General features: G+C 38.4%; 1 protein-coding gene and 1 pseudogene across 2 annotated transcripts in view; both read left to right on the top strand.

The window, feature by feature from the left end:
* LOC149771895 (uncharacterized) overlaps window positions 1–3,643 on the top strand; it is a 38,196-nt gene extending 34,553 nt beyond the window's left edge. For both annotated transcript variants that reach the window (XM_089948103.1, XM_089948104.1), the window contains exons 3-4: window positions 203–409; window positions 834–3,643. In XM_089948103.1, the coding sequence (XP_089804229.1) occupies window positions 203–409; window positions 834–1,870 (1,244 nt within the window). In that variant the 3' untranslated portion in view covers window positions 1,871–3,643. The remainder of the gene's footprint in view (window positions 1–202; window positions 410–833) is intronic.
* An 8,593-nt stretch (window positions 3,644–12,236) lies between these two features.
* On the top strand, window positions 12,237–24,301 carry LOC149771894 (uncharacterized; annotated as a pseudogene).
* The last annotated feature ends 1,922 nt before the right edge of the window (window positions 24,302–26,223 follow it).

Genomic DNA, 26,223 nt, shown 5'->3' with positions numbered 1-26,223 from the left:
AAAAAGGGTAGCACGTACATACCAAATATACAAAATAAAATTTGGACCCAAATATTATGTCTTTCCATCGTATTGTGAACCAGGTTATGCTTAAAGCGTCTTAAATGGATGCGCGAAATAATAAAGGGGCAACTGGTCATTGATATAATAATGTAAATTTAATTAAAGATATGTTTCTTCATTTTATTGATCTATTTTTCAGTGGAGATCATGTCATCCATGCTAAACATCGGCCTCGGATTTGGAATTTTGCCTGGAATTATTTATGATAGATTCGGCACTCAATGGACTTCATTTGTCGGCCTCCTCGTGTCGGTGCCTGCCTATATACTTATATGGAGCACAACACAATTTGTACCCTTCTACACGAAAAACTCATGGCTGATGGCAGCCTACTTCTTTGTCTGTGGTAATTTGTCCATATTGCTTCCAGATTAAATAATTAAATTTTATTTGTTATATGATATAGTTTGTTTTTATAATACTAGCATCTACAAAATAAGGAGTTATCTATGAAGAAGGACGCGTTTTCTGGAGAAATAAAATCATACGTTCACACTTTGTAAATTCATATTTTTCCCAATTTGCAATTTTCTTTGGCTTTACTGCCATATGCGACAATGTGTATTTTCTTGTTACTTTTCAAGTCAACGTTGAATACGATTATGTACCCTGACTGTACCTTAGGAATGATATGAATGGATTCAAATAGTAAATGGCTATATCGTTATATGTGAAGATTGATTTTATGTTTATCTACGCTTGAAGGTGACAAACAGTCCGACTGTAAATTGTACTGAAACCCTTTGTAACTTTCTTAATGTTTTTTGCAGGTCTTGGATCTGTTTTCACCTATATGGTCGCTCTCAACACAAATGTCATAAACTTTCATGACCGGCACACAGGGAAAATCGTGGGACTACTGAATGCATTCTTCGCTGGAAGTCCTTCTATATTTGCAACAATTTTCTACACCTTCTTTGGTACAGCTACAGATGTGGAGCACCAGGACCTTGCTGGACTTATGCTATTATTTGCAATCTGTTTTGGAGTCGTGGATATACTATGCATAATCTTTCTTAGAGTTTACAATGCGCAAATACCAATATCGTCTGGAAATATTGAGAATATTCGCTCCACAGAGGAGGAGCCAAACAAAGGGGAGGCTACTCCACTTAAAATAAACAAATTAGCACCCCTTCGAATCAATCAGTTGCTTACAAATGGAAACTATTGTTTATTTTCGCTCACATTCGCTTTTGCTTCTAGCATTGGTTTAGTTTTGGGAAACAACTTAACAGTTATCAGCAAATCTTTGCATATAGATGTTTACAATGACAGACTTGTTCTAATTATACCAATAACAAACGCTATAGTAAGTTTGTCTATTGGACTTATATCTGATTATTTTATGGAGAAGGTACCAAGACTTACCATCTTGATTATTGGATGTTGCGGATATATTGTTTGCCTTACAATTTGCATTATTCATGCCGATGAGATCGAAACGTTGTACGTAGCAACCACCATTGCCGGAATAGGAATTGGAATCACGTGGTCTATTTCGCCTACCATCATGAAAGAAATGTTTTACGTTGGAAATCTTGGGCGTAATTGGGGAATTGCCATTCTGGGAGCCGCTTTGTTTGGATTTCTATCTCAGGTTATATTTGGAGCACTATATGACGTTAAGATCGCGGAAAGTGGGGATAAGTATTGCTACGGTATGCCGTGCATTCGCGGTGGCTTCGCAGCATCTCTGGTAATTGCTTGTCTGTCTGTGATTTTTGGAGTAGTTCTAAAATGTAAATATATCAAAACCCAAAATGCAGCGGAAACGTCATTTAAGTATTCATCCTTGACAGAATAACAATATCTGGATTTGATCAATTGTATCCCTGAGAATAATTTTCAAAGCTGACATTGCTTGGAGTTCTTAACAATTTTTTTCCTGGCGATACACGAATTGAACAATTTAGGATAGTGGCCACTCAGTGCCATTTAAAAGAAAGATCTAACAATGTATGGCCACGTTCATTGTGTGTCTAACAGTGATTTGACTTTAAGGCTAGATTTCGAGAGACTAGACTGAGTGTCCGGCTGAGATGGAATGAGTCGCGAGCCTTGTGTTGACTTTGTTTCTGATCTGGCTTTTATGTTTGTAACTTGCCTTTTTCAAGTTATTTGGTTCGCCATCATATTGGGTGGCACCGCCGTGGCACAACGGGATATAAATTACGTATATACTAACATATTTTAATTTCAGGTTGATATTGATTGTATTGTATGTTGATAACCTCTTGAATATAATAGTCTCTGACATGCATCTACAGATAGTGTAGATTTGGGTGCTTCCGATTCCCAACTGTGGCTTAAGTTCAGTTAGGAATGCATAGGGTGAAAGTGTACGTCTTTTGGTCGTCAATAGGCGACCATAGTCTTCGGAGGGAACTCTGGGACATACAAGGAGTCACTAATGTTCCCATATATCGCGAGAATTTGTTCTACCTCTGAGTCATCCGGCCAGTATGATGATGCATGATGAATAAGTCAATTGGCAGCTTTAGCTTTGTATCTCAGAAGTCTGTTTCGTTTCAAGGTCGTAGTGTTTTATTTCATATGCCCTTTTTAAGGATATATTTATAACTTTTTAGCTCTAGTTTCGTTCATGTATCCCATTTTAAAATGACTTATGAGCATATATATATATATATATATATATATATATATATATATATATATATATATATATATATATATATATATATATATATATATTTAATGTATACAACAGAAAAAAAAACATATGCAAAATGTATGAAGTCCTAGAGTTCAAGTTTTTAAACTTTGGAGTTTGTGACAAGCAGTGCGATAGGACCCTGGCTTCAACAAAATCCACCATAAAATATAATATATATATATACAAATCTGTGTGTATGTGTGTGTGTGTGTGTTTGATCGAGCGAGAAATGAGTGTCTTTACTGATGCCTTATTGTAATTAAGACAGAAGCCATTTAATCTGACTGGAAAGACGTACTGAACTCTGAGGCATATGAAGCGCTTTAAACTACCTCTACAACTTACTAGAAAAAGAATGTGTGTCGTAATGACTGCTCATGTGTAGTAAAAGGGCTGCATTAATTATATCTCAGCTATATCATGGTAAGATACCGTGTTTCCAACTATTTTCTGGCATATTTATGCCACTCTATGGAAGCACAGCTAATTCAATGTGCTATTAGCTGATCATTGTTTTATTTCAGATTTATTTCTTCGTAAATTTAAAAATCATTTTCTCATCTTTGTTTTTAGTCTGCAATAATATCAACACAAATCACGACAAAATAAAACAACTGTCATAATTTTAATTGTAACTTTCTGATTTTCTCAACAATTGCAATTCTCGTTTATTAGTACGATGTAAAGTTTTGCAATCTAGGGTGTCACACAATATTTGCTTTCTTACACATTTATTTCTTGCAAAAGTGAGAATACCGTTCTAAAAAATTTGAATTTAGAATTAGTTCTGTGATTATAATTGTTTTCATTATAATATAACATGTGTTATTATTATAAAGGATTCCCACTGCGAACTTCATTTTTCACGATAACAATATCGGAAAATAAATATTTCGAACTGTAGATTTTTTAAATCTTGGTTTTCCAGTAATTATAGTTTAGGTTTTTTTATTTTATATTTAAACAAATTCACACACAACCATTCGACTAGCATTCCAAATATTAGTTCTACTATATATCAAAAATACTTTGGCTACTTTTGACCACTTAAAGATTGGATGGTAAAGTCAATGGTAACATCATTTTGATGTGAGGACATTTTGCGAGTGTTCTCTTGTGTATACGTAAGATTGTTTCAATATGGCTTCGAAACGTTTGGGACATTTCATTGATGAGAACTTTATAAAGTAGGATACATGTTGTTTTCTTTTGTTAGTGAAGTTTATAAACAAATCCTGTACTATTATCAAGATAGACAGAAATATATACAAAGTAGAGCTTTCGGTGCTCATTAAAAGTAGTTTAGTCAAAGTACTATAAGTGCAATGGCCAAAGTTCGAACATAATTATTAAGGGGGAAACCCGTCAGCTTGGACAGTTTAATTACGTAACAAGATAGTATAGTGTGGCAATCTGGGGAGAATGGGACTTACCATTAAAAACAGAGTCCCGACACTCTGGGGATAATGGGAAATTTATCTTTGTGGTCCAGTCTAGCTACAATGGGAATTTAACATGGGTGGGTCTATAGAGGGACAAAGGTATTGAGCCTATCTAACGACAATGGGAAAATGAATTACAGGTAAGGTGACGTTACGCTACAGAAGATTAGCGACAATGTATCAAGGGGCTGACCTCAATCGGGACCAAAGAGCGGGGGAAAACACCTAAAACGTTTGAACAGGACACAAACAGAGATAGCACATACAAAAGACAAACATACAAACATCTATACAACCGAGTAAAAACATTTAGGCAAAAAAGCAAATCTTTTCGAGGCATATGAGTGGGTCTGAAAAGGGCCTTTGGAATATTATGAACATCATTCTGTTAACACAGAGAGCAACACATAAGTTTTCTTCTCTTCCACAAACTTCTTCTGACTTCGTGACCGTAGATGAGAACACTCTTCAAACAGCCTTGTATCTCCACATAAATTTCTCTTTTCCAAACGCTCGTATCGGTGATCCGGATAATTGTCTATGATGATCTGACATACATGGGTATGTCCGTTCGGAACATCATTGACATACGAAAGTATATGATTCTACGTTTCTCCACATCTTCTGACGAGAACAGGTGAGGGGAATGCAGTGAACTGCGGTTATTTATAGTGGAAGTTCTAATTGAAACGGATTGAGTTTATTCACCAATCCAAACATGCGTTACACAATTCAGTCACAACACGCTGTCGGACTTCCAATCCGAAGAGAGCGGACTGTGACGTCACATTTCCTATATAGATGCGCTAGTGTCTGTGCGCAGTCAATCCATGCGAAACAGTTTTCAAACATCACGGAAACTAAGAAGACAATGATTTGTAGTGCACCGTCCGTGGAGACGAGAAGCGATGGTATAGCAGCGTCTACCAAAGTCAACACAGGCCTACTTCCTGAAGAGGTCGATTTTAATTGGGATTAAATCGATTTTCTTTCTTCACAAGAATATGTTCCGATACCGGTACCTTCACCACCTTCTCCTTCTTTACGACACGTCGAGGATTTTAAATAGAGACAGGACGAGGAATTTGAGTAATTTTTACAACAGCAGAAAGAAAAAGAACAAGCTTTTCTCCTTCAACAGCAACAGTGAAAAGAAGAAGAGGCAAGAAGGAAATGGTAGGAAGAAGCAGCAGAGTAGAAACAAGGTATAGGAGAAAAGGAGAACAGTAAAGGCCAAACAGTAATGATACTCTTAGACATTCTAGGAGAGTTAAGGAGTCTGAAACAATTGTATCAGATGTCTTTATTACACCCAAGATAAAAAGACCTTCCCGAGCCAAACAACCAATCCCTGTTACTAAGCATCCGATACCACCACTATTAAATTCTACCTAATCATCATCGACAGGAGTCAGTCCAGAACTAGGCCTTGGCCGTGGCAAAGGCTTAAAGCAGCTAAAGATAATTACGATCCGTTCCTGGGTTTGTTTTTTAATCATATACTCAGCGGTCTATTTAAGGGCCACCCACTTAACTCGATAAGATATAGTATTTCAATTGCAAAAAATCAATTAAAACTCAAAAGCCCTTTTGTACCCATGATGAAGGTGTGTGAGTGATTGCGTGAGTGTAGGTCCATATTCTAAAAAATCAAAACCAAGAGACACTTATGTTTTCTGTGATGTCTATTCTGGTACAAATTTTAGAATCCAATTTACACCACAATAATTTAAAACGTTCGTAGACGTCTTCTGTATCTTTGTTCACTCGCTCTTGTTTTGAATTTATTCACTGTCACAGGTGTTTCCTCCTCTTCTTCCTCATTTTGTCCTTGTCTTCTTTTCTGATAATGATTCTTTTGCTGCACGTGTCTGAGTTCTTCCTTTGGGAAGGGTACCTCTTCTTCCTGTTCAAAAACCTTATCTTCCTCTTGCTCATGTTGTTTCCTAGGGAATTCAGAAGACCAATGTCCTTTCTTTTGACAATTATAACAGGTACCTTGACTTTTGTCTCTTCTAACACCTGTCTTGATTTTTGACTGTCTGGACACTTTTCATTCCAATGCAAAAGTACGGTCAACTCTTTCAACGACTACAACTCTTTCACCAGAAAGCTTCAGTCGAAACAGCTCTGGCCACTCTGAAAGATTGTAAAGCCTTGATGAAAAGTCTATCACCACCGGTACCAACATCTCCCTCAGCGCTCAAGACAGACTCAACCCCATGAATGCCTGAGGAAGAAGAGGTACGAGAAGTCTTTCAAATACCGTCAGCAGCTTCCGTTCCTAGTAAGATTGCAGCGTCCTTGTAGACCCTTTGTAGACCCGTTCTCCCACACCCCAACGGGAAAAAATGAAACCATGGGTTAAAAAGATGATATTTAGTCCACCTTCGACAGAAGTGAAAACGAAAGAAGGAAAACCAGAATTGAAAAAGAAAAGAAGACCAAATCCATTCCATTACCACCTACACCACAACCACTGCTTTCAAATTCTACTCACGTGGCACATCGGACACATATAGCCGTTTCCAAACCACCATTTCGCCCCATCCGAAGTAAATCAGCGAAGAGTGGGTGACTTATTAAAAAATGGAGAAGGTGTTAGCCAGCATTTATTACGATCCATCCCATCATGCATGTTATGGAGGAATCCCAAAATTGTATCTTGGTGCTAAAACCCATCTCAAAAGTCTCCATTTACCTCAAGTGAAACGATGGTTACAAGAACATGCCACCTACACTTTACACTAACTCCATTCGACGATAATTTTCCAGCTGTCGCACCCGAGTGGAGGGCATCGATCATCAATGGCAAACCGATTTATCCGATGTCTATCATTTGGAGACCTGCAATCGTGGCTACAATGATTTGTTTTGTGCCCTCGACGTCTTTTCGAAATTTGACTGGGTCCTGTCATTGATTTCCAAATCGAGCAATGCATCAGTGCGAGCCCTCCAAATGGTTTTGAAGCAAAGCGGTCATCACCCTCTTCGATCGCACCGAGTTTATGAACCAAGTTTTCCAAATGAATTAAAGAAACGTGACATTGATGTTTTTCACCACATAGAATCAAGAAACCAAAAGCAGCATCGTGGAACGTTTTCAGCGCATCGTTAAAGAACTCATTTTGACATATTGTACGCATCACCACACTCTCAGGTACATCGACGTCTTACCTCACCCGGTTGAAGCGTACAACCAATCTTACCATCGAAGCATCTGACGTGCTCCCCGAGAAGTGATTCCCGACAACGAAGTGCTCGTTTCTAGCGCCTGTTTGGTACGTTCCCGACGGTGGCTGTCCCCAAGAAAAGTGGAGGGTTGGCAGTAGGAGACTGAGTGCGAATTGGCAAAACCAATCGCACTTTCGACAAAGGTTACTTACCCAAGTGGACCACAAAATTGTTTCTTGCCACTAGACGACTGCGTGGTCGTCATCCGGGCGACTACAAATTTGAAGACATGAACGAGGAAGTGTTGAAAGGAAGGTTTTACTTGCCCGAGCTACAACGTGTGACCACAAAATAAGACGACGTGTACGGCATCAAAATCGTTCTCCAACGAAGAGCCCGTATAGTGGGAAAACGATGTGTCAAAGAAATAAAAGTACGTTAGAAAGGATATCCTTCCAGTTTTGATTATTGGATCGACGCTTCGCAAGTCAACGACTATAAAAATAAGTGACCAACATACCATTACACACAGCCTCAGCTACCGCTACCACCGCAGTGACCACTCTGTTACCCAGTTCTTCTCAGCAAGATCTACAAAAACGTTGTGGATAACGTGTACCTAAAACGCAAATCGTCTTTTTCTGCCAATTCTTTGTGGTGTGTTGTGTTATCGGTGCAGCTATTGTCAGTTTGAGTTTTCAACAAGGAAACAAACAATTTTGGACTATTTGACTGAGCAGTTGCATCGGTTACCTACTTCAAGTACCATAAAGTAGCTCGTCGCGTACTGATAAAATATCCGGATGAGAAAACAATTGCAATTCAATATTGTCCTGATTTGTTTGCCATGTTGGGAACAAACCTCAATATGGTTGCGAATATAATAACCAAAAACATTAGCATACCGTTCTTCACCAGCAATTGAAATTTCGTGAGTTTTTTTCGTTCCCTGGTAGACCGAAACCAAGGACTGAATTTGATATTGTTGTATTCCAATGTTACAGAGTACAACGTGGTTGTACACACCTCCGTACCGTTACTGCATGTCATTCTTTTCAAAGCGGATTCTGCCACGAATGCAGACGAGGAAGGTGGAGACAACTATCACATTCACTGCGAATTTGTACATCCTCCCTATTTACCCAACAGTAAGTCGTATTTCGACACTGTCAACATTGCTATAAAAGGAGAACTGGGACAAAATATTCCATTAACCAAAGGGAAAGTCACGGTGAAACTCCGTTTTCGAAAAACGATTCTCTATTTAATCGTAAGTCATGTATCCAGTGTAGCGAGTTGTTGCTCGACAGCGAGGACATGGTTGAGGAGATGTAAAAATCGTCCTTTCGTTCGGTAGCCCCAGTTTTGAAACTGATGGTGATAAGAGGAGTGTACGCTTCAAAAGATGTATCATTGACGCAAGGCAAATAATTTCTCCAAAATGTCATTTTCGACAAACAAAACCCTAAAGGAACATTCTTGAGAGCAGGAAAACATATCTTGATGCATAAGGGCAAATACATTTTGGCCCGACGAGAAACGCCTATAAATACCCTGGACGCTGTCGGGACAGGCATTCCTGCTTCCCTGATGCCACATCGAGGAAAAGGCAGACAGAGACGACGAATAAAGCCTTCATACTCATAAAGCTAGAACGACTAAGAAAAGAAGAGAGATCCGAGACTGAGACTCTCTTTCAATATTAATTCAAAGAGACAAAAAATTATACACAGACAGTCTTACGCCTGATCCAAGTCGAAACTGGATCTGTTTGCTATGCCACCCACTATAATGACGATGCAATAATCCCAATTGGTAGAATTTCATCCCATTTCCTATGTCAATGACTCACGTTCAACCCCCATCGAGTTTGAAATCAAGGGACAACCCGAAGTTTACATCGATCTGAAAAGCAGTTAACTGTACTTGAAAGTCAAAGCTCAAGATCCAACCGGAAATCCTATAGACACTGAAGCAGTAGTTCCCGTCAACTATTTCATGCATTCCTTGTTCAGCGTAGTGGATTTGTTCTTGAATTGGACAGTAGCAGTATGGATAACTACCCTTACCGACCGCACATGGAAAATCTTTTGACGTAAGGAACAGAAGCTACGAACACTCATCTGGATGCTTGCGTGATATGGAAACCTGACAGGCCAGGCCATTTTGACAAAATCGAAGCGGATCCAACAAAAATTCCCCAAAATATGGGGTTTATAGGACGAAGAAACAAAATAAAAGGAGAACACAAAAGTTTAGAACTGCTGGATCGTTTGCATTTGGACATGTGGGTGCAAGATAAGTGCTTGCTGAATGGTGTGGCTGTCCGCCTCAGACTGAATCGCAGCAGCGCCGCGTTCCATTTGATAGATGCATCTGATGATAATAACAGAATTGTCATCGAAGAAGCCAAACTCTACGTACGACGTGTGGAAGTGTTACCTAAAGTTGGTAACGAGATCAGCCACACTTTGAGCAGAACGACTGCCAAGTATCTGATACGACGCGTGGAAGTGAACACTTTCACCATTCCCAGAGGACAGCACTCTATGATCGAACATCATCTGTTCCAAGGACAGTTAGCCAAACGTTTAATACTTGGTATGGTGAGCAACGAATTCTTCAACGGAGTCAAGAATGAAAATCCTTTCAACTTTCATCACTTCGAGGTGAAGAAAATCGAAGTCAGTCGCGATGGCAAGATCTTGTGTACCAGACCCTTTGAACCCGATATTTCTCCCAATAAGATGAATTACTTGAGATCCTACTTGTACCTGTACGAAGCCAACGGACAGTTAGAGACCATCACCATTCATGGCATTACGTACGAAGATTCTGCAGGAGGCTAGGCTTTGTGGGCTTTTGATTTCACTACAGACCAAGGCAGTGACGAGGAACATTTCAACCCTAAAAAATCTGGCCAAATTCGTATGGAACGTGCGTTTGCAGAAGAGTTGAAAAAGACAGTGAACGTCAGCTTGTATGCCGAATTCGATAATGCCATATACATTAACAGTTTGAGAGAAGTCATTCCAGACTATTAGAAGCTATGGATCACTGTAATCCCTCTTTGAATGTTAGAGAATGTTATGAATATGACATCGGAGTATACCGTGGAAGCAACATCCCAAGACAAAGACGAAAAGGACATAATGATGAAGTCCAGATTGCCAGAACATTAACAACATTTAGTCTCCTGTTTTGCCAAACACCTGGCAGAACACATTACAGAATTGATCAAAAAAGATTGCTATTGGATGTCAAAACGATCATCCCAGTCAAATTCAACACAATAAATGTATGATACCGAGTCAAGAAGAAAAACTGGGCGAGTATCTGGACGAAGCTTGGAGTCTTATCTCGGAAGAAGCCGTGTTGCATCAGTGCGTAATCATTCCTCTCCTCCAATGATGACTCTAGAGATCCATCACATCGAAGCTCTCTTGGCTCAGAGTACAGTGACGAAACGAAGAAACGGTTACTTGTCAGACATTGTCAAGCAAACTGTCAGGATTGAATTGATCACTTATCATTACCTGTGAAGACAAACAACTAGAAAAAAAAAACACACACAAAAATGGATACCTGGGAACTTTATTTCCTTTCGAACCACAGTTTGTACACTGCTTCTTGGAATCATGTTGTATTCGGTAAAGTTGAATTGCCTCATCACAAACCTGAAGACCATCAAGATTATGCCATCAACACGGATGACAGTCATCTTCCAGGAACCCACTGGGTAACCGTCTACTTTCATAAAGAAGGTTGTGTAGAGTATTTTGATTCGTATGGATTGCCGCCTTTGGAAGACGATATCATCGACTTTATGAGAAGATATGCACAGACGACACGTATAATAACGTGAAATTTTAAGTCACAGATTCCATGGTGTGTGGACAATATTGTGTGTATTTCTTTCATCAACGCAGCCTTGGATATTCTTTAAAACATTTAGCAACTTATTTTTATTTAGAAACGATGACAAACTAGATCGATGATTTTGTGACCATTATGGTTATCTTTTGTCTTTAGCTAGGAAACGTAGTGTAAATCAATGGCCCAATGACTTCCACCAATAAAAGTCTAGCTTTACTTCACAACGTTGTCAACCTTGTCCAAAATAGATTGTTATTAGAAAAATGTTATATATATATATATATATATATATATATATATATATATATATATATATATATATATATATATATATATATATATATATATATGAAAGAAAGTGTTCATTGTTGGTTGTTAGTTTTTTTAAATAAAAATGTGTTTTGAATACAGGTTTCTGTCGTTTGTTTATCATTTTTATGATGAACCATACTCTTTGACTTCTCTCTGTCCCTCACCCTCAAAACAAACTATCCTAGCATTCCGACTCTAAACAGTGAATACATGTTTTGTATCGCGTCCGCGCTGGAACCATATAAAGCAAGTCAGTCTCCAATCTGACCATTTATTGTTGATTCATCCTCCTATGAAGATGCCCTTAAGAATAGACAAGCTGAACGAAGCTTAAGTAAATTTGCATCGTGTCATGCAAAACGTACGTAAGCATCAGAAGATAGAGAATGTCAGAATGTTGAATGTGACTCAAGACCTGATAGAAGAGCTCTTCAGCGAGGAAATCAATAAAGAAAAGGAAGAATGGACGGCCAAGTACAGACTTCAGAAGCAGAGAGAGCAGAGAGAACAGCAGCAACAGCAGCAGGAACCAAACATAAGTTTTGTCGACTGCCGTATAGACACCAAAGAGTTTTCCTTCTCTTTCCGAAGCAGCAGACCATACCCTGTGTTAAAGCCTGTCACCAGAAAATCGTGGTAAACATGGATTTAAAACAACTACTCAATGGATTCACAGTGACGCCCGTGTAATCATGAACCGAAAAGACAGCATCCCCATCAATGATCAAATTGGAAATATGTTTGAAAAGATTGTGGAAAAGTTGGCTTATATCAATATAGATTCGGGATGGGGGCTTGACAGATGGTTTCAAGTCAAGGTCTATTTCCCACGGTATTAGTCGTTCCATGGATCCAGTTACATTCCAATATCAGACTGGGTACCACAAAGGTCAGTTATTAACGTGAAAAGCTTTACAAAGCATGTTTGGAATGTATAATTTTATGGCGTTACATCCTATCAATGACAAGACTTGCACCGAAAATACCAGCAATACCTGGATGAAATCGACTTTGGCGATATTACATTTTCTGTGCAGTGTACCAAAGCCACATTGAATTAATTAAAACAATCCATACACGTATTGCTGTTAATGCGTTGAAATATCATCTACTGGTACTACCCATACAGGGACAGAACGGCCAAACTCAGATTGATTTGATTTTGCTGAAAGAAATGCAAAAATCAGAAGCTACATTGCAATACGTATGGAAGTAGAAAATTACGTGGTTACCTAACATGAAGCATAAGAGGAAAACAATATTCACGCAGACGTTGTATGCATATATTTAAGTCTCAACAACTGCTCACCAGTCATGATTTTACTGTCGTGGTGTCAGTGAAGAATCACAGTGCACAATCATGCCAAAGCCTGGTAGAAACATTGTCAAATTTACTGCAGTGCAACTCATGGCGAAAGTCCCGTTTATCATCTGCGCTGTGTTTGAAGGAATGAATGTTAGGAATGATACAAATGCGCCTGATATCGATCAAACACTGATGAATTTTCGTATGCAGTGGTACGATGTGATGGCAAAACAGACAAATCAGTCCTTTTTCATGCTTAGTAGTGCTAGCTCACTAAACACAGCCGAGGTCCATCTGCGATCGATCGAAGTTACTGTTTTCCAGCAAAGATAAATATGAAGGATGTAAACACTCGTTGGGTTATCGCCACCACTGACTGCATAATTTGTGAGGAATCATATACTGAAGAACAAAGCCCATCCAACTATAAGAAATAAAGTCCCGATTCCAATGTACATGATTACTGTCATAGTAGTGGTACGTACACAACGCACTCAAGTTGTAGTTGAACATTTATTTTAACGAAACAAAAATATATGTGGTGCTTCATAAGCTGCATGGGTAGGATAGCTACTTAATAGTACAAACATTAACCACGGAATCAGACTCAACAATATGCGTGCTCCCCAACAACATGAAAAATATATTACGTTTTGGCTGGTTCAAGCACAGTTTCTCGAGTCAAAACAGGTTATGAATTAGTCCTTTGACAAGTTAGCGGACAATCTGACGGCTGGAATTTTAAAATCGCTTGTTGATACTGTCCAACTAATGCAGACATGCTGAAGATGGCACGAACGACTGGAACACATTTGTAGAAACACAGATCATACTGATCAAAGTTCTGTATTCATCGTTTGCACAGGTGAAGGTATTTCCGAAGAAGAAAAACGTTTGGTCAACATTCGAGTGCAAAAACCTACGTGACTGCAAGGATCTGTATCTGGGCACTGATGTTGATCTCTGATGTGTTTTCTGAATTTCGTCATACTGCCATGCACATGCAGAAGCTCGACCCTGCGCATTAATTTTCCTCATCGGGTATGCGTAGGGATGCATTGTTGTTCAAAACAAAAATCGAGGTGGAATTGATCAAAGTATTGAACAGCGTCTGTTGATGGTGCGATCACTTTGTGGTGGAATATCCATGACAAGTCACATATACGCTCGTACCAAAAACTAAATCATGGAAGGAGTTGACCCCACTGACCCCATCATGTATCTATAAACGGATATTTTGTATGAGTTGACCATGATGTAGCCACTTCTGGTTTGTTGATTTCATGGGATCGATCCTATGCACATTGATCTGCACAAGCACGTGCATAATATCAACATCAACATTAATCAAGGAAACTTCTTTGAAATTGATCTGGAATATCCGGTGCATTTATATTAGGCTTAACAAGTATTCTTTGACTCCATAAGGGCTGTCAGTGCCCGGTACATGGTTATCCTTGTATCAGTGCACGATCATTGATAAGTCCGGCCGCAAATGCACTAAATGCACCAAACTGATACCGGATTTTCACTGCATGTGCGACATCTGCATTTGCTTTTGTGATTGATTGTGCGTGTAACCCAGATTCATGGAGTGATTGGACTTCTTCTTTGATGGTGAACTTGTTGACGGTCAGTGTAAAAAATTAACACTATTTAAAAATCAATTAATTTGGTTCGCTTTTGTATGATTTCTCGAAGTTGTTCATGTACAAGCTATGCTATGAGAAGGTCAGACTGTTTTGATAGTATCGGGTCAAGATGCTGTATACCGACACTGAATCGTTGTTGATGTATTTCCTCGACGTTTGTGTGTACGCAGACATTACACAACCATGTATGTTCACCGAATTTGGTACCGTCGAGTAGCCGAAAGAAACATATTTTGTTTAATAATGCCAATAAAAAGGTGGGTGGCAAGTTAAAGGAAGAATGCTCGGGTAAACTAATCGATGAGTATGTTGGGATCCGACCCAAAATGGTCTAGATTGTGGTTGGACCGCATAGATCTGGCAAGAATATTAAAGAAACCAAAGGTGCTCAACAGGTGAATGTAAGGAAAGATCTCAAATACGAACTGTACGTGGAGTGTCCTGGAGACCGTCGTGAGTAAACACACAAGACAAATATGATCCGATCCAAGAAACATCGCATGGGTGTTTACCAATGCACCAAACTGAGTTTGTCCCTCCAAGATACCAAACGATTGATACAGGTTAGTGCATCAAAGAGCCAAAACAAATCCTAGTGGCAGTTCTGTATAAACTGGAATGACTTGCAATATCTCTCGCACAAATGCATGGCTTAGAGGATTTAAGTCCATCAGGTGACGATGGCACCAAGCGGTAATGCGTTTGTTGTCTTGGAGTATCAGTCCGTTCCGAAATTGTGAAAACATAGGTCAATTACACGACACTGTTATCCATCTTCCAATTCTCCGAGTGGATAATAATACCAAACTAATTTGTGCCCAACGGGTTGCAATGCAGCTGGCTGGAAAATCATTTTCTAAGTAACACTGACAATGATTTGTTAAATCTCATTTTAATCTAGTCGTGCGTGTTACTTCATTCTTAAACATTGCTATGACTAATGTAAGTCTTGTTACCCAATAGTGAGACCGTTCTGGCTTCATCAACAATTCATATGCATAATAATGTCCGAATATATGTTCTGGAAGAGTTCAATTAAATCGTTCCACAATAGTTTGGTCAGGATGGACACTGACATGTCCGACACGTACTCGTGCATGTTGCTTGGCCATCATAACATCCTCATATCCAAGAAATTACTTGTCAGGATCTATTTACAACAATCGTGACTATATGAGTGGCCTACGCGTATAAATACGCTAGAGAGCATATGGGAACTGGACCACTTCCTTGTATCTGCTAGAGCAATGGACAGCAGTTAGCGGGTACCTGTTTATACCTAATCGTCCTGATTGTCTCCATTTGGTGTTTGGACATCAAACCAACCATGTGAAATTGTTCTTGGTACTGGTAAATAAATTTGCCACAACGCTTGTTTAGCCAACCATGTTCGAACAATCATATGAGTGACTTACCTGCACTGGCTAACTGTTCCACAGCGGTTTCGCATCTCCAATACCCACGTGTACTGTAGTGCAGTGTGTATAATATCCTGCCCTTTAAGTCTATTGTTTGATTGTTTTGTTTGCATGGGAATAATTATCACTTGTAATCAGTGGCTTCGCCTCCCAAAGCAATCTTGGATTTATTATCTTTCTTGAAAACCGATCTTGCGATTAGTTCTCCCAATGTTATATTGATCGCATTTAAGTTATGAATGAGATCCACATCCGCATATTGTCGATTACGGATATCATTTAATTCAATTTAAGCAAGGTCATGACGGTAACACGCAGTATCAACACAGTTGAATGTGTAAAGTCGAACTGGGTTGGCGATACGTGCTTTGTCGCGAAATAATATGAAGACAGGTTTTTATTATACGACAGACAATTATTTTATGGCTTCATGCAAAACATTCGCCGATTATTTTGGAAAAATCAAAAAAATTCAGTCATTTAATTCTCCGCACAAGCAACACATAAACAGTCTAAGCATGGCGACGGAACCTTGCTTTCATAGTGCGTGCACTAATCATTGACCCTGATGGACAAGAAAAAACACAACAGTTGCTGAATATATTTGTACGATAGTTAACCTAGGATCGGTTGTATGTGAATATCTCACCTGACGAGGACAAACTGTGTTTTGACATTTAAAAAGATGTCCAAAACGCGTTGAGTATCAAAATTATGTTGAGAAGTGATACAAACGCATTCGCTCATTTCATTTCCAAAATGGATGAAGCCCATTCTATTGACGATTGGGATGCAAACGGTGATGTGATGCTTAAAAAAAAAAGTCAACCCCGCACACATATTTTCACGATTCCTAAACAAAACACTGACTTGATTCAGCTCACTCAGTGGTACGCCCATATGTCAAAAGGGATATCAATGTAACCGTAATATGTTGAAGATATGTTGTGGTATTGACGTGCATGGTCTTTGAAATATGCATAAGACTTGGTGTGCCGCCGACTACTGGTGGGTTGAGTTTCTTAACATCGTAACGGTGCTCTGCAACACCTACATTTGCTTCTATATGTGACTAAAGGCTGGAAAAAAGTCAAAGATACGTTACGGTCTCGACAAATTGCTTGAGAAGATACAACAGTGTTTTTTGAACAAATATTTGCGCTGCTGGTTAAATCCGCGAAGAAAATCGCTTAATATGCCGAACATATCAAATAGGTCATCATAGCAACATTACAACAAGTGTCAGCATGCACGGGAACAGAACAAGAAACTGGTTCCGTTCGCAAGATAGCCAAACGTACCAAGGAAATAACAAATTTCACAAGAGGAACTGCTGAAGCCATCACGCGTTTGCCACAAGCAATTGAGGAAGCCAAAGAAGACGTTGAAGAAACTGTTGGTAATCTTGACGAGGATCTAGAAACACACTTGTCATAATGCCAGAAAACACCGCCTCAATTTTTTAAGCAAAATTTGTGTGAGGGTATCGTTACAAATCGTGTAATCTTTGCTCTTAGCAGGCCTCCCGACTGAAATGACCACACGAGAAAACTACCATCAAAGACACATGCTACATACATGAATGGTGAATTGCCGAAGATAGTATTTAGTGAGATTTTCTGGAAAGAAATAATATACCTGTTTTCATTGGGATCATTTTAAACAAGTACCGAATAAACATGAATGAAGTGTTTGAAGAAGGTGAAGCATTTTGGAGGGCTTGTATAACAAGTTAGGACCCTCCAATGATACATCCTCAACTACAACCACAGTTTGAGTTACCAAATCGACAGGCGACATAATAGAGTTATGTGTCGCGAATACCTCGGGCCAGCCACTGCAACACAAGAAGAAGAAAAAAAACGTACAATTCAGGAATTTACGAGCTGGATAGCATTACAGCCACCAAAACCAGAATTCAGCACAGAGGAAGAAGAGTCACAGTAGCTTCAGGAACAAAAATGATTCTAACAGGAAAGAGAACAATAACAACTTGCTGTAACTGTACCTCAACCAGTAAAACCCCAAAAAGAAAACCGTCTAACCAAACCTGCAACGAAGCATCAATCCAAACGTGGATGTATAACACAATTGCTACAAGAAATAATTACAAAAGTTTTGACGACAATGAAAAGATATGAACACACACAGAAAGAAGAATGACAGTAGTGGTTAGATGAACAAGAAAAGAAAGAAAGCGGATTTGGTGGACTATGTGACTATAATGCTCGATTAGAAATACACGTGGGTTCAGTTCGTGCGGGCGACATTGACACAGAAGCTATCTATGAAGCTGCATCGGGTTGTCAGCGGTTGCTGAAGATTAGTTCTGAAATGATCTAGACGGTTCCTGTTTTAGGTGAAGTATATAATACAATGCAACAGGTTGCTCTAAATACAGCCCAGAGCGTGACCTCAATGATTAACCTTTCATCCACAACACCAGAATTCAGTATGACGTTTCTTCTTTGTGACAGTCGTGGACTTGAGATCGTATTTGCATCATTGCGAGTGTATTACAGTTGGTCTCATATTTGATCATAACAGTACGTTGGTCTGCCAACAAATAACACATGTGTATGTTCGTCAGATGGTGGATATAATTGGGGTATTACATATTTTCATATTATGTTTGGGTTGTTAACTATCGTGGAACCGGGTGACTTGATACCTATTACACCCTCGAAACCTGTGTCTCTTCCATGCCATTATAATATGCTGACCCATATTTAGTGTTCCCTAGTGGAACAAGCAGGGGACCTTGTTGATCTGCGATATGCAACGTTGAAGATGAAACTGTACATTAAAGATCATCTGACATTTCATAATTAACTACAAATGTTATCGCATGGTTCACCAAGACACAACACGTTCAGCTTAATGCGGCCAAACATAATAACCCCTCATTAACATTAAATTTATCGAAGTAATATGGACCCATTTGCAAATTTCGGGTAGAATTATTTTACTTCTTGCTTCGATTCTGCCATTGTTAGAAGCAGCGACTCCAGCAGTTATAAAAACATTCAGAGTTAGGACTGTGTGACCATGGTGAGGCAATTGCGAAATTTACCACATACGGTATGTTGGACCAGCTGCCAGCGGATTCTGTCTTCGATAACAATTTGTTTAGTTCCACTTGTAGATGAATAATAGCTTCAAAACGGCGATACAAGACCCTTGTATACACAGGAATATAATTTTTGTTCAGGGTCAAGTAGAAATTGATAGCTGGAGCCATCATGGTATGTCACTACCAACTCGAGGCCACCATCGAATCATCGCCCGTTCTCGTAAAAACTCTCAGGCATTAACTGCAGCAGCAGATGCAAAAACCTTTCCGGGGTCGATTTTACAACTATAAGGTCTCATTCACCGATGCAATCACCTTAGTTACATTACCTGTTAATTATCTCAAGCAAACATTCAATCGGTTAGCAGCAAAAGACAAACCTGGTCGATTACAAATCAACAGTGAGGCACTTGTTCGGGTAAAGGTTAATGGGCTAGGACAATCGTTAGATGTCAAAGGTTCTGGTGTAATGAACGTTTTTATAGGTGAAAAGGGGGCTGAACAAGGACATGCATAATTCAAAGGCCGATATTTTTATAAATGTATGACAGTTGCACCAATAAAAAAGAGTAGTTTATTAGAAGTGCATATTGTACTTGCGCGTGATGATCATACTGGACAAGATCTGTCTGTCGTGTAATTAGCATAGGCGATAATATTATTAAAACAATAACATTAGGGACCCTTAATCTTACCAGAGGAAAATTTATAGTCGAAGTGGAACAACGATAGCGAAAACAAATTACCACGAGAATCGCGATAATCGTACAATCAAAGGCGTTTGTTTGATCGTAGATGTTGTTTGCAGTCTTGCTTCGGTTGCAACTGTTGGTCTTGGTATGACTGGAATCACTGCAATATCAACCATTGTAGATGCATCAATCGATGTTATTGTGTGAACTATATAGATAGTAACTGGTGCATATGGTGGTCCATGCAAACTAATTTACATGCGACAACATTCACGAATTAGCACCTCTTCCAAATTGCTTGCCGCCACACAAAGCAGTCTCAGTGCTATCAGTAAATTGTACTCAGTTGCAATCGAAGAAAAATAAATGAAAGTTGGTATTTTTCCCTTTCTTGAAAACCTTTTGGGGCAATTCCATCCGGACAAGTTTTTAACACTTCTGGCTGGGTCATTCATGTCACGTGTGTGCGGAATTCTTACACCTATGTGAATAAAATTAACATAACGCGGTCACTGTTGGGCCAAATATGTCATGGGGATAGAGCTGAGGACGAATGAAACTGCATCAAAAGATGACATTAATAGCAAAAGTCCCATTTCCATGCTATTAAATTAATGATATTTTACTTTTACAATCGGTATAAAATAGACTTTGATGTACAGAGTATCCAACGGACAAATAAAAGAACAAATAGAAGGAATCAGAAGTAAAGTAGAAAATTAAGAAGGCACCACTAAAACAATACATCCATATGCATTTCCAAGAGAGATAAAAAGAAAAAGAAGGGGGGGGGAGGCAGGGATGGATATGGGATGGAGTGAAGATAAGGGAGGGAAATTTAAGTAAAACAAGCGAATGGGAATGACTTGTCTACAAATTTAAGTGAAATCATGCCGAGGATGTATCTTTGTAAACTATGCGTAAATATGCTAATTAACGTTGGAACTAGAAAGGGGAGGATGAATATGCTAAATATAAGAAGAATTAAAATTTGAATCAAAAAGGGTAGTATGTCATTTAACCATATTGTGAACCATATTGTGTTTAAATTTCTATACTGTATGAGGAATATTGGAAATGGTCATGTGGCCTTTGAGAGAATAATGTATATTTATTTATGTTTTCCTAATTTACTAATTAGTTCATTAGTGGAGGTCATGTCATCCATGTTAAGTATCGGCTTCGGATTTGGAATTTTGCCAACAATTACTTATAATAAATTCGGCATTCAATGGACAACATTTGTCGGCCTCCTCGTGTCGGTGCCTGTATATGACATTCTATGGAGTACAACAAAATATGTACCTTTCTACAGGAGTTACTCACGGCTAATGGTCACCTACTTCTTTTTTGTGGTAATCTGTCGGCTATTGATTCCAAATTAAATAATTATTTTGTATGTACGACATCCTTTGTTTTATAATATTAGGATCCATAAAATAAGGAGATATTTATTAAAAATAACGCGTTTTCTGGAGAATTTGTTGTTTTACATTACAGCTTTGTAAATTCATATTTTGTCCAATTTACCGTGTTCTTTTTGCTTTATTTGACAGCAAGTAATATTTTGTTATATGCAAGTCAACTCTGAATACGGTTATGCACTCTAGTTGTACATCAGGAATGATATGTTTTCCAACACATTAACGGATTCTAAATTGAAAGAATAAATGTTTATATCATTATATGTCAAGAATGAATTTGTATCTGCGCTTGACGATGACACGCAAAGTGCGACTGTACATTGCAGTGAAACCCTTTTCAACTTTCTGAATGTTTTTTGTAAGTCTTGGATCTGTGTTTACCTACATGGTGGCTCTCAACAGAAATGTCATAAACGTCCATGACGGGACACATGGAAAATTGCGGCACATTTGAAGGCTCTTTTCGTGGAATCACTGAAATATTTGCACCCATTTTTGTACGCCTTACTTGGCACTTCTATGGGTGTAGAACACCAGGATCTTGCCAGATATATGCTTATATTTGCAATCTACTTTCGATTCGTGGATATAAAATGCATAATCTTCCTTAGAGTTTACAATGAGCAAATACAAACATAATCTGGAAATATTCGCTCCAAAGACGAGGAGGCAAACAAAGGGGACGATACGCTACTTAAAATAAACAAATTAGTTCCCCTGGTTGACAAATGGAGACTATTGTTTGTTTTCTCTCACGTTCACCTTTGTGTCTACCATTGGTTTAGTGTTTGAAAGGAACTTAACAGTTGTTAGCAAATCACTGCATCTGGATTTCGACAATGACAGACTTGTTCTAATTATACCAATAACAAACCCCATAAGTTTGTCTATTAGACTTCTGGCTATTTTAAGGAGAAAGTACCTAGGCTTGTCATCTTGATTATTGGATGATGCGGATATATTGTCTGTCTTGTAATTTGCCTTTTGATACTGATTCTGATAGTGATTCTGATTCTGATACTCCTTCCTGAGAAGTAAAGTCTGGTTTATCATCGGCAATGGCATGTACAAAGCAAACCGCGAGAAAGTCCACCGGTTTCTGAACAAGTGACCATACATATAACTTTCGAAGAAACTTCCTACTTCATAAGATGAGACAGGAATCATTATTCCATAAAACATATAATATTACAAAGAAAATTACAAAGCGACATAAAAAGAAAAAAAAAACTTTTACAAGCTACACGGGATGCACGTGAAAAAATGGCGACCGTCATGGCAAACAGAGAAGTTAGAGAACTGGACAAATATTTTCAAACAAGACGAGTTGAAACAAACGAGGGTTCCTTTCTGGAATGCTCTTATAAAAAAAAGGAACACAAGAGGTCGACATGTCTGAGAAACCCAGGGACACAATACCGGGAATAACATCAGTAATGATAGCAATTAAAGTCCAAAACCCGGAATACCTGCAAAAAATGTATACAATCAACCCAAAGGTATACCAAGGATATATTGTATGCCCTAAAGGAAAGAAGCCAGTTTTGAAAATGAATATTACGGGGGAAAAGTAAGAGTCAAGAAACCGACACCAATCTTGAGGAAAATAGGAAAGCAAACTGGTGAACTACACCTTTCTGATATACCGCTGGAGATACCCTTGTAAGCTACAGTAGAAAATTTGAGGCAAAATTGAAAATAAAAGTAATTTCATAAAGATTAGCAATAATCCCTGTGACATCGATACACAATAGGACAAGAATATTGGAGTTTAAAAAAGTAAACTACTAGAAGTTAAAAGAGCATTTTTTCTACACGGCGTTTTGGCCAAATCGTGGTACAGAGGGTGTATGTACCACAGTAAATGCCACCAGACTGGACACACAACGCTCAAATGTCCAAAACATCAAGAGACGTCAACATAAAACAATGGGCAGAAGATACCAAGAGTGAGACCACAACAACAACAACAACATCAACAAGAAACTAAGCAACTCAACGAACAATTGCAAAATCCCAAACAACAACAGCAAGGCAAGCAAAAACTAAATAAAACATTCCAACATCAACAAAGAGAACAACAACAGTAACAGAAAAAGAACCCATACAGAGACAAACGAAAGAAAAACCTCAACAAGAGCAAATAAACACGATTCAACAAGTATTACTAATACAACTAGAAACAACAGGAATAGTACAACAAACACAACTAAAATCATCAACAGCAATCAAATCAGGGAAGAAATCAGGAACAAACACAACCATCAAATCCACCAGCTAAGACCGTAACAACAACAAAGGGAGAACATATAAGTAACAAGTAACCATAGGCAGAACAAAATACAAGAGAGAACTTCGCAAGGCGAATAAAATATAGAAGAAAATGATACCCAAATTTTCAACAACAACAAAATATCCTACGGAAACATTAGACTTAAATAGAGAAAGGGATATAATCCGGAGAAGAGAATAAAGAAGACGACAGAAAGGAGAAGTATAAATGAGGATGGCAGAAGAAAACTTTCTGGAAAATGATACGTGTGTGTGATTAGGATTTTAAACGTAGCTTTTTCAAAAATTTTTCAGTCATATCGCTACGATGTCTGCAGTGCAGCAATTTAAAGTGATGTCTAGCACTGGGACATCATGCCGCAGACACGTAGCATTATGTCCCACCCATTCACATTATCCTGATACCAGGCCGACCAGTCCTAACGCTAACCTCTTAACGCTGAGCGCCAAGCGAGGCAGCTGTTAAGAACATTTTTGTAAGTCTTTGGTATGACTCTGGAAAATGATGAATGATATATAATAAATACAAATAACTTAATTTTTTTTAAAAAGATAGAATAATTACAAATCATATCATACACCAACGCATACAATATAGCAAACACTTACAAGTATGACAGGATGGCCTTACTAACTTGTATGGAATGATCAAACAGGAGAAAGAGAGAGAGAGAGCACCCTCTAAAAAAAATTTGTCTTACTCATGCCTAAAAGTTAGTAGCGTTGTACATAGCAACTACCATCGATGGAATAGGAACGGGAATCATTTGGTCTATTTCGCCTACCATTATGAAATAAATTTTTCATATTGGAAATCTTTGGCGTAATTTGGGAATATGCCCCTCTATGAGCCGCTTTGTTTGGAAATCTATCGCAGGTGATATTTGGCGCATTATATGACGTGATACTCACTATTGTTGGGGATTAAGTATTGCTATGGCACATCGTGCATTCGCTGAGGCGTGGCTTCATCTTTGGTAACTGCTTGCCTGTCTGCGATCTTTGGGGTAGTTCTAAAACGTAATTATATCGAACCCAAACATTCAGCGGAAACGTCTTTTAAATATTCGTCCTGGACAGAATATTAGCTATCTGGATCTGATTAATTAAATCCCTAAGAAAAAAGTTTTATGCTGACATTGTTTGAGATGGATACCATTTTGTCCTGGTGAAACACAAATGGAATTATTTAGAATACGGGCCGCACAGCGCCAGTTAAAAGCAAAGTTCTAGCAATGTATAGCCACGTTCATTATGTGTCCATCCATGATTTAGTATTTCGAGTGACTAGATATAATGTCCATCTGTGATGGAATGAGTCGCGGTCTTTTGTTCACCTTGTTTCCGATCTTGCTATTGAGATTGTTAGTAGCGATTTTCAAGTCATTTTGTTTGCCAGCATAATGGATGACACAACTATGGCTCTTAATGATAGAAATTAAATATTTACTGAGGGTTTAGGTTGTTATTGTAAGTAGCTCCGGTCAATGGCCTCCTGAATATTGTTGTCTCTAACATTGTATCTACAGGTTAGACAGTATACATATGTCTGTTCCCGATTCCCTACGGTGATTTAAATTCAGATGGGAATGCTTCGGGTGATGTGTTAAGTTTTTGGATTGTCAATTATCGACCATAGCCGCCTTTGAAGATAATCCAGAGACGTAAGAAGGAGTCACTAATGTGTCAATATTTCGCGACAATTTGTCATACCTGTGAGTAATCTAGCTGGTATGTTGCTACAAGAGGAACAAGTATATTGGCAGTCTTAGCTTTGTATCTGAGAATTATGTTTCCGTTCAGGGTTTTAACTCTTTTGTTCAAATACTTTTTAAAGGATATTTTTTTTAACACTTCAGCTATAGTTTCGTTCATGTATCCCTTTTTAAAATGACATATGAGCTTACATATGTAAGCAGTTTATACAACTGGCAATAATAGCTATGGAAAAATATAAAATTCCTCGCGTTTAAGTTTCTGAACAATGGATTTTATGACAAGTAGAGCGAAAGGACTCTGGCTTCAGCACAGTTCAGCATAAAACAGATTGGACTGTTTTATAGTTGGAGTTCTTTCTCTCTGTCTTTTGTATATACTTATAAGTCTCTGTGTATGTATGTGTGTGTACATGTGTGTACCAGAGAGAGAGAGAGAGAGAGAGAGAGAGAGATTGAGCGGCGTTACTGATGCCATACTGTAATTAAGAACGAAACACATTTAATCTGAATTCTTTGGGCGATCAAGCACATTGAACTACCTCTACAACGTGCAAGAAACGGAATGCATTTCTTAATGACTCGTCATATATAATGCGAAAGGTTGCATAAACTATTTCGTAAACATTGCATAGTACGGTTTACGGAGTTTTTATCTTTTTCTGGCAAATGTATTCAGCTCTATGGAAACACTGTCACTTGAATGTGCTCGTGACAAATCATTGCTTCCATTTCAGCTTTATTTCTTCGTAAATTTAAAAACCACTTTTTCGTCTTTATTTTTAGTTTGCAATAATATCAACACGTATATTACGACTGTGTCAAACACGATTAATGAATGTTTCGAACTTCAAAAGTGATAAACCTTGACGTTTCAGTGATTATACGCAAGGGTTTGTAATTTTGTATTTGAACAAATTCACACACAACCACTTGACTAGTTTCCAGATATAATTTCTACTTTATCTCAGATATATTTTGGCTTTTGACCAGTTAAAGATGTGATGGTAAAGTCAAAATACTCAGTAGTAATACCAGCGACCAATTTTGTTTGGGGACATGATCACCGTGATGAGACGACGTTGTGCAGGTGTTTTCCTGTGCATA

The sequence above is a fragment of the Sinohyriopsis cumingii genome, unplaced genomic scaffold (genome assembly GCF_028554795.1).
Source record: "Sinohyriopsis cumingii isolate HCF-2022 unplaced genomic scaffold, ASM2855479v2 utg001603l, whole genome shotgun sequence".
Lineage (NCBI taxonomy): Eukaryota > Metazoa > Mollusca > Bivalvia > Unionida > Unionidae > Sinohyriopsis > Sinohyriopsis cumingii.
The sequence above is the reverse complement of the archived record's forward strand: the minus strand, read 5'-3'. Positions and strand labels throughout refer to the sequence as shown.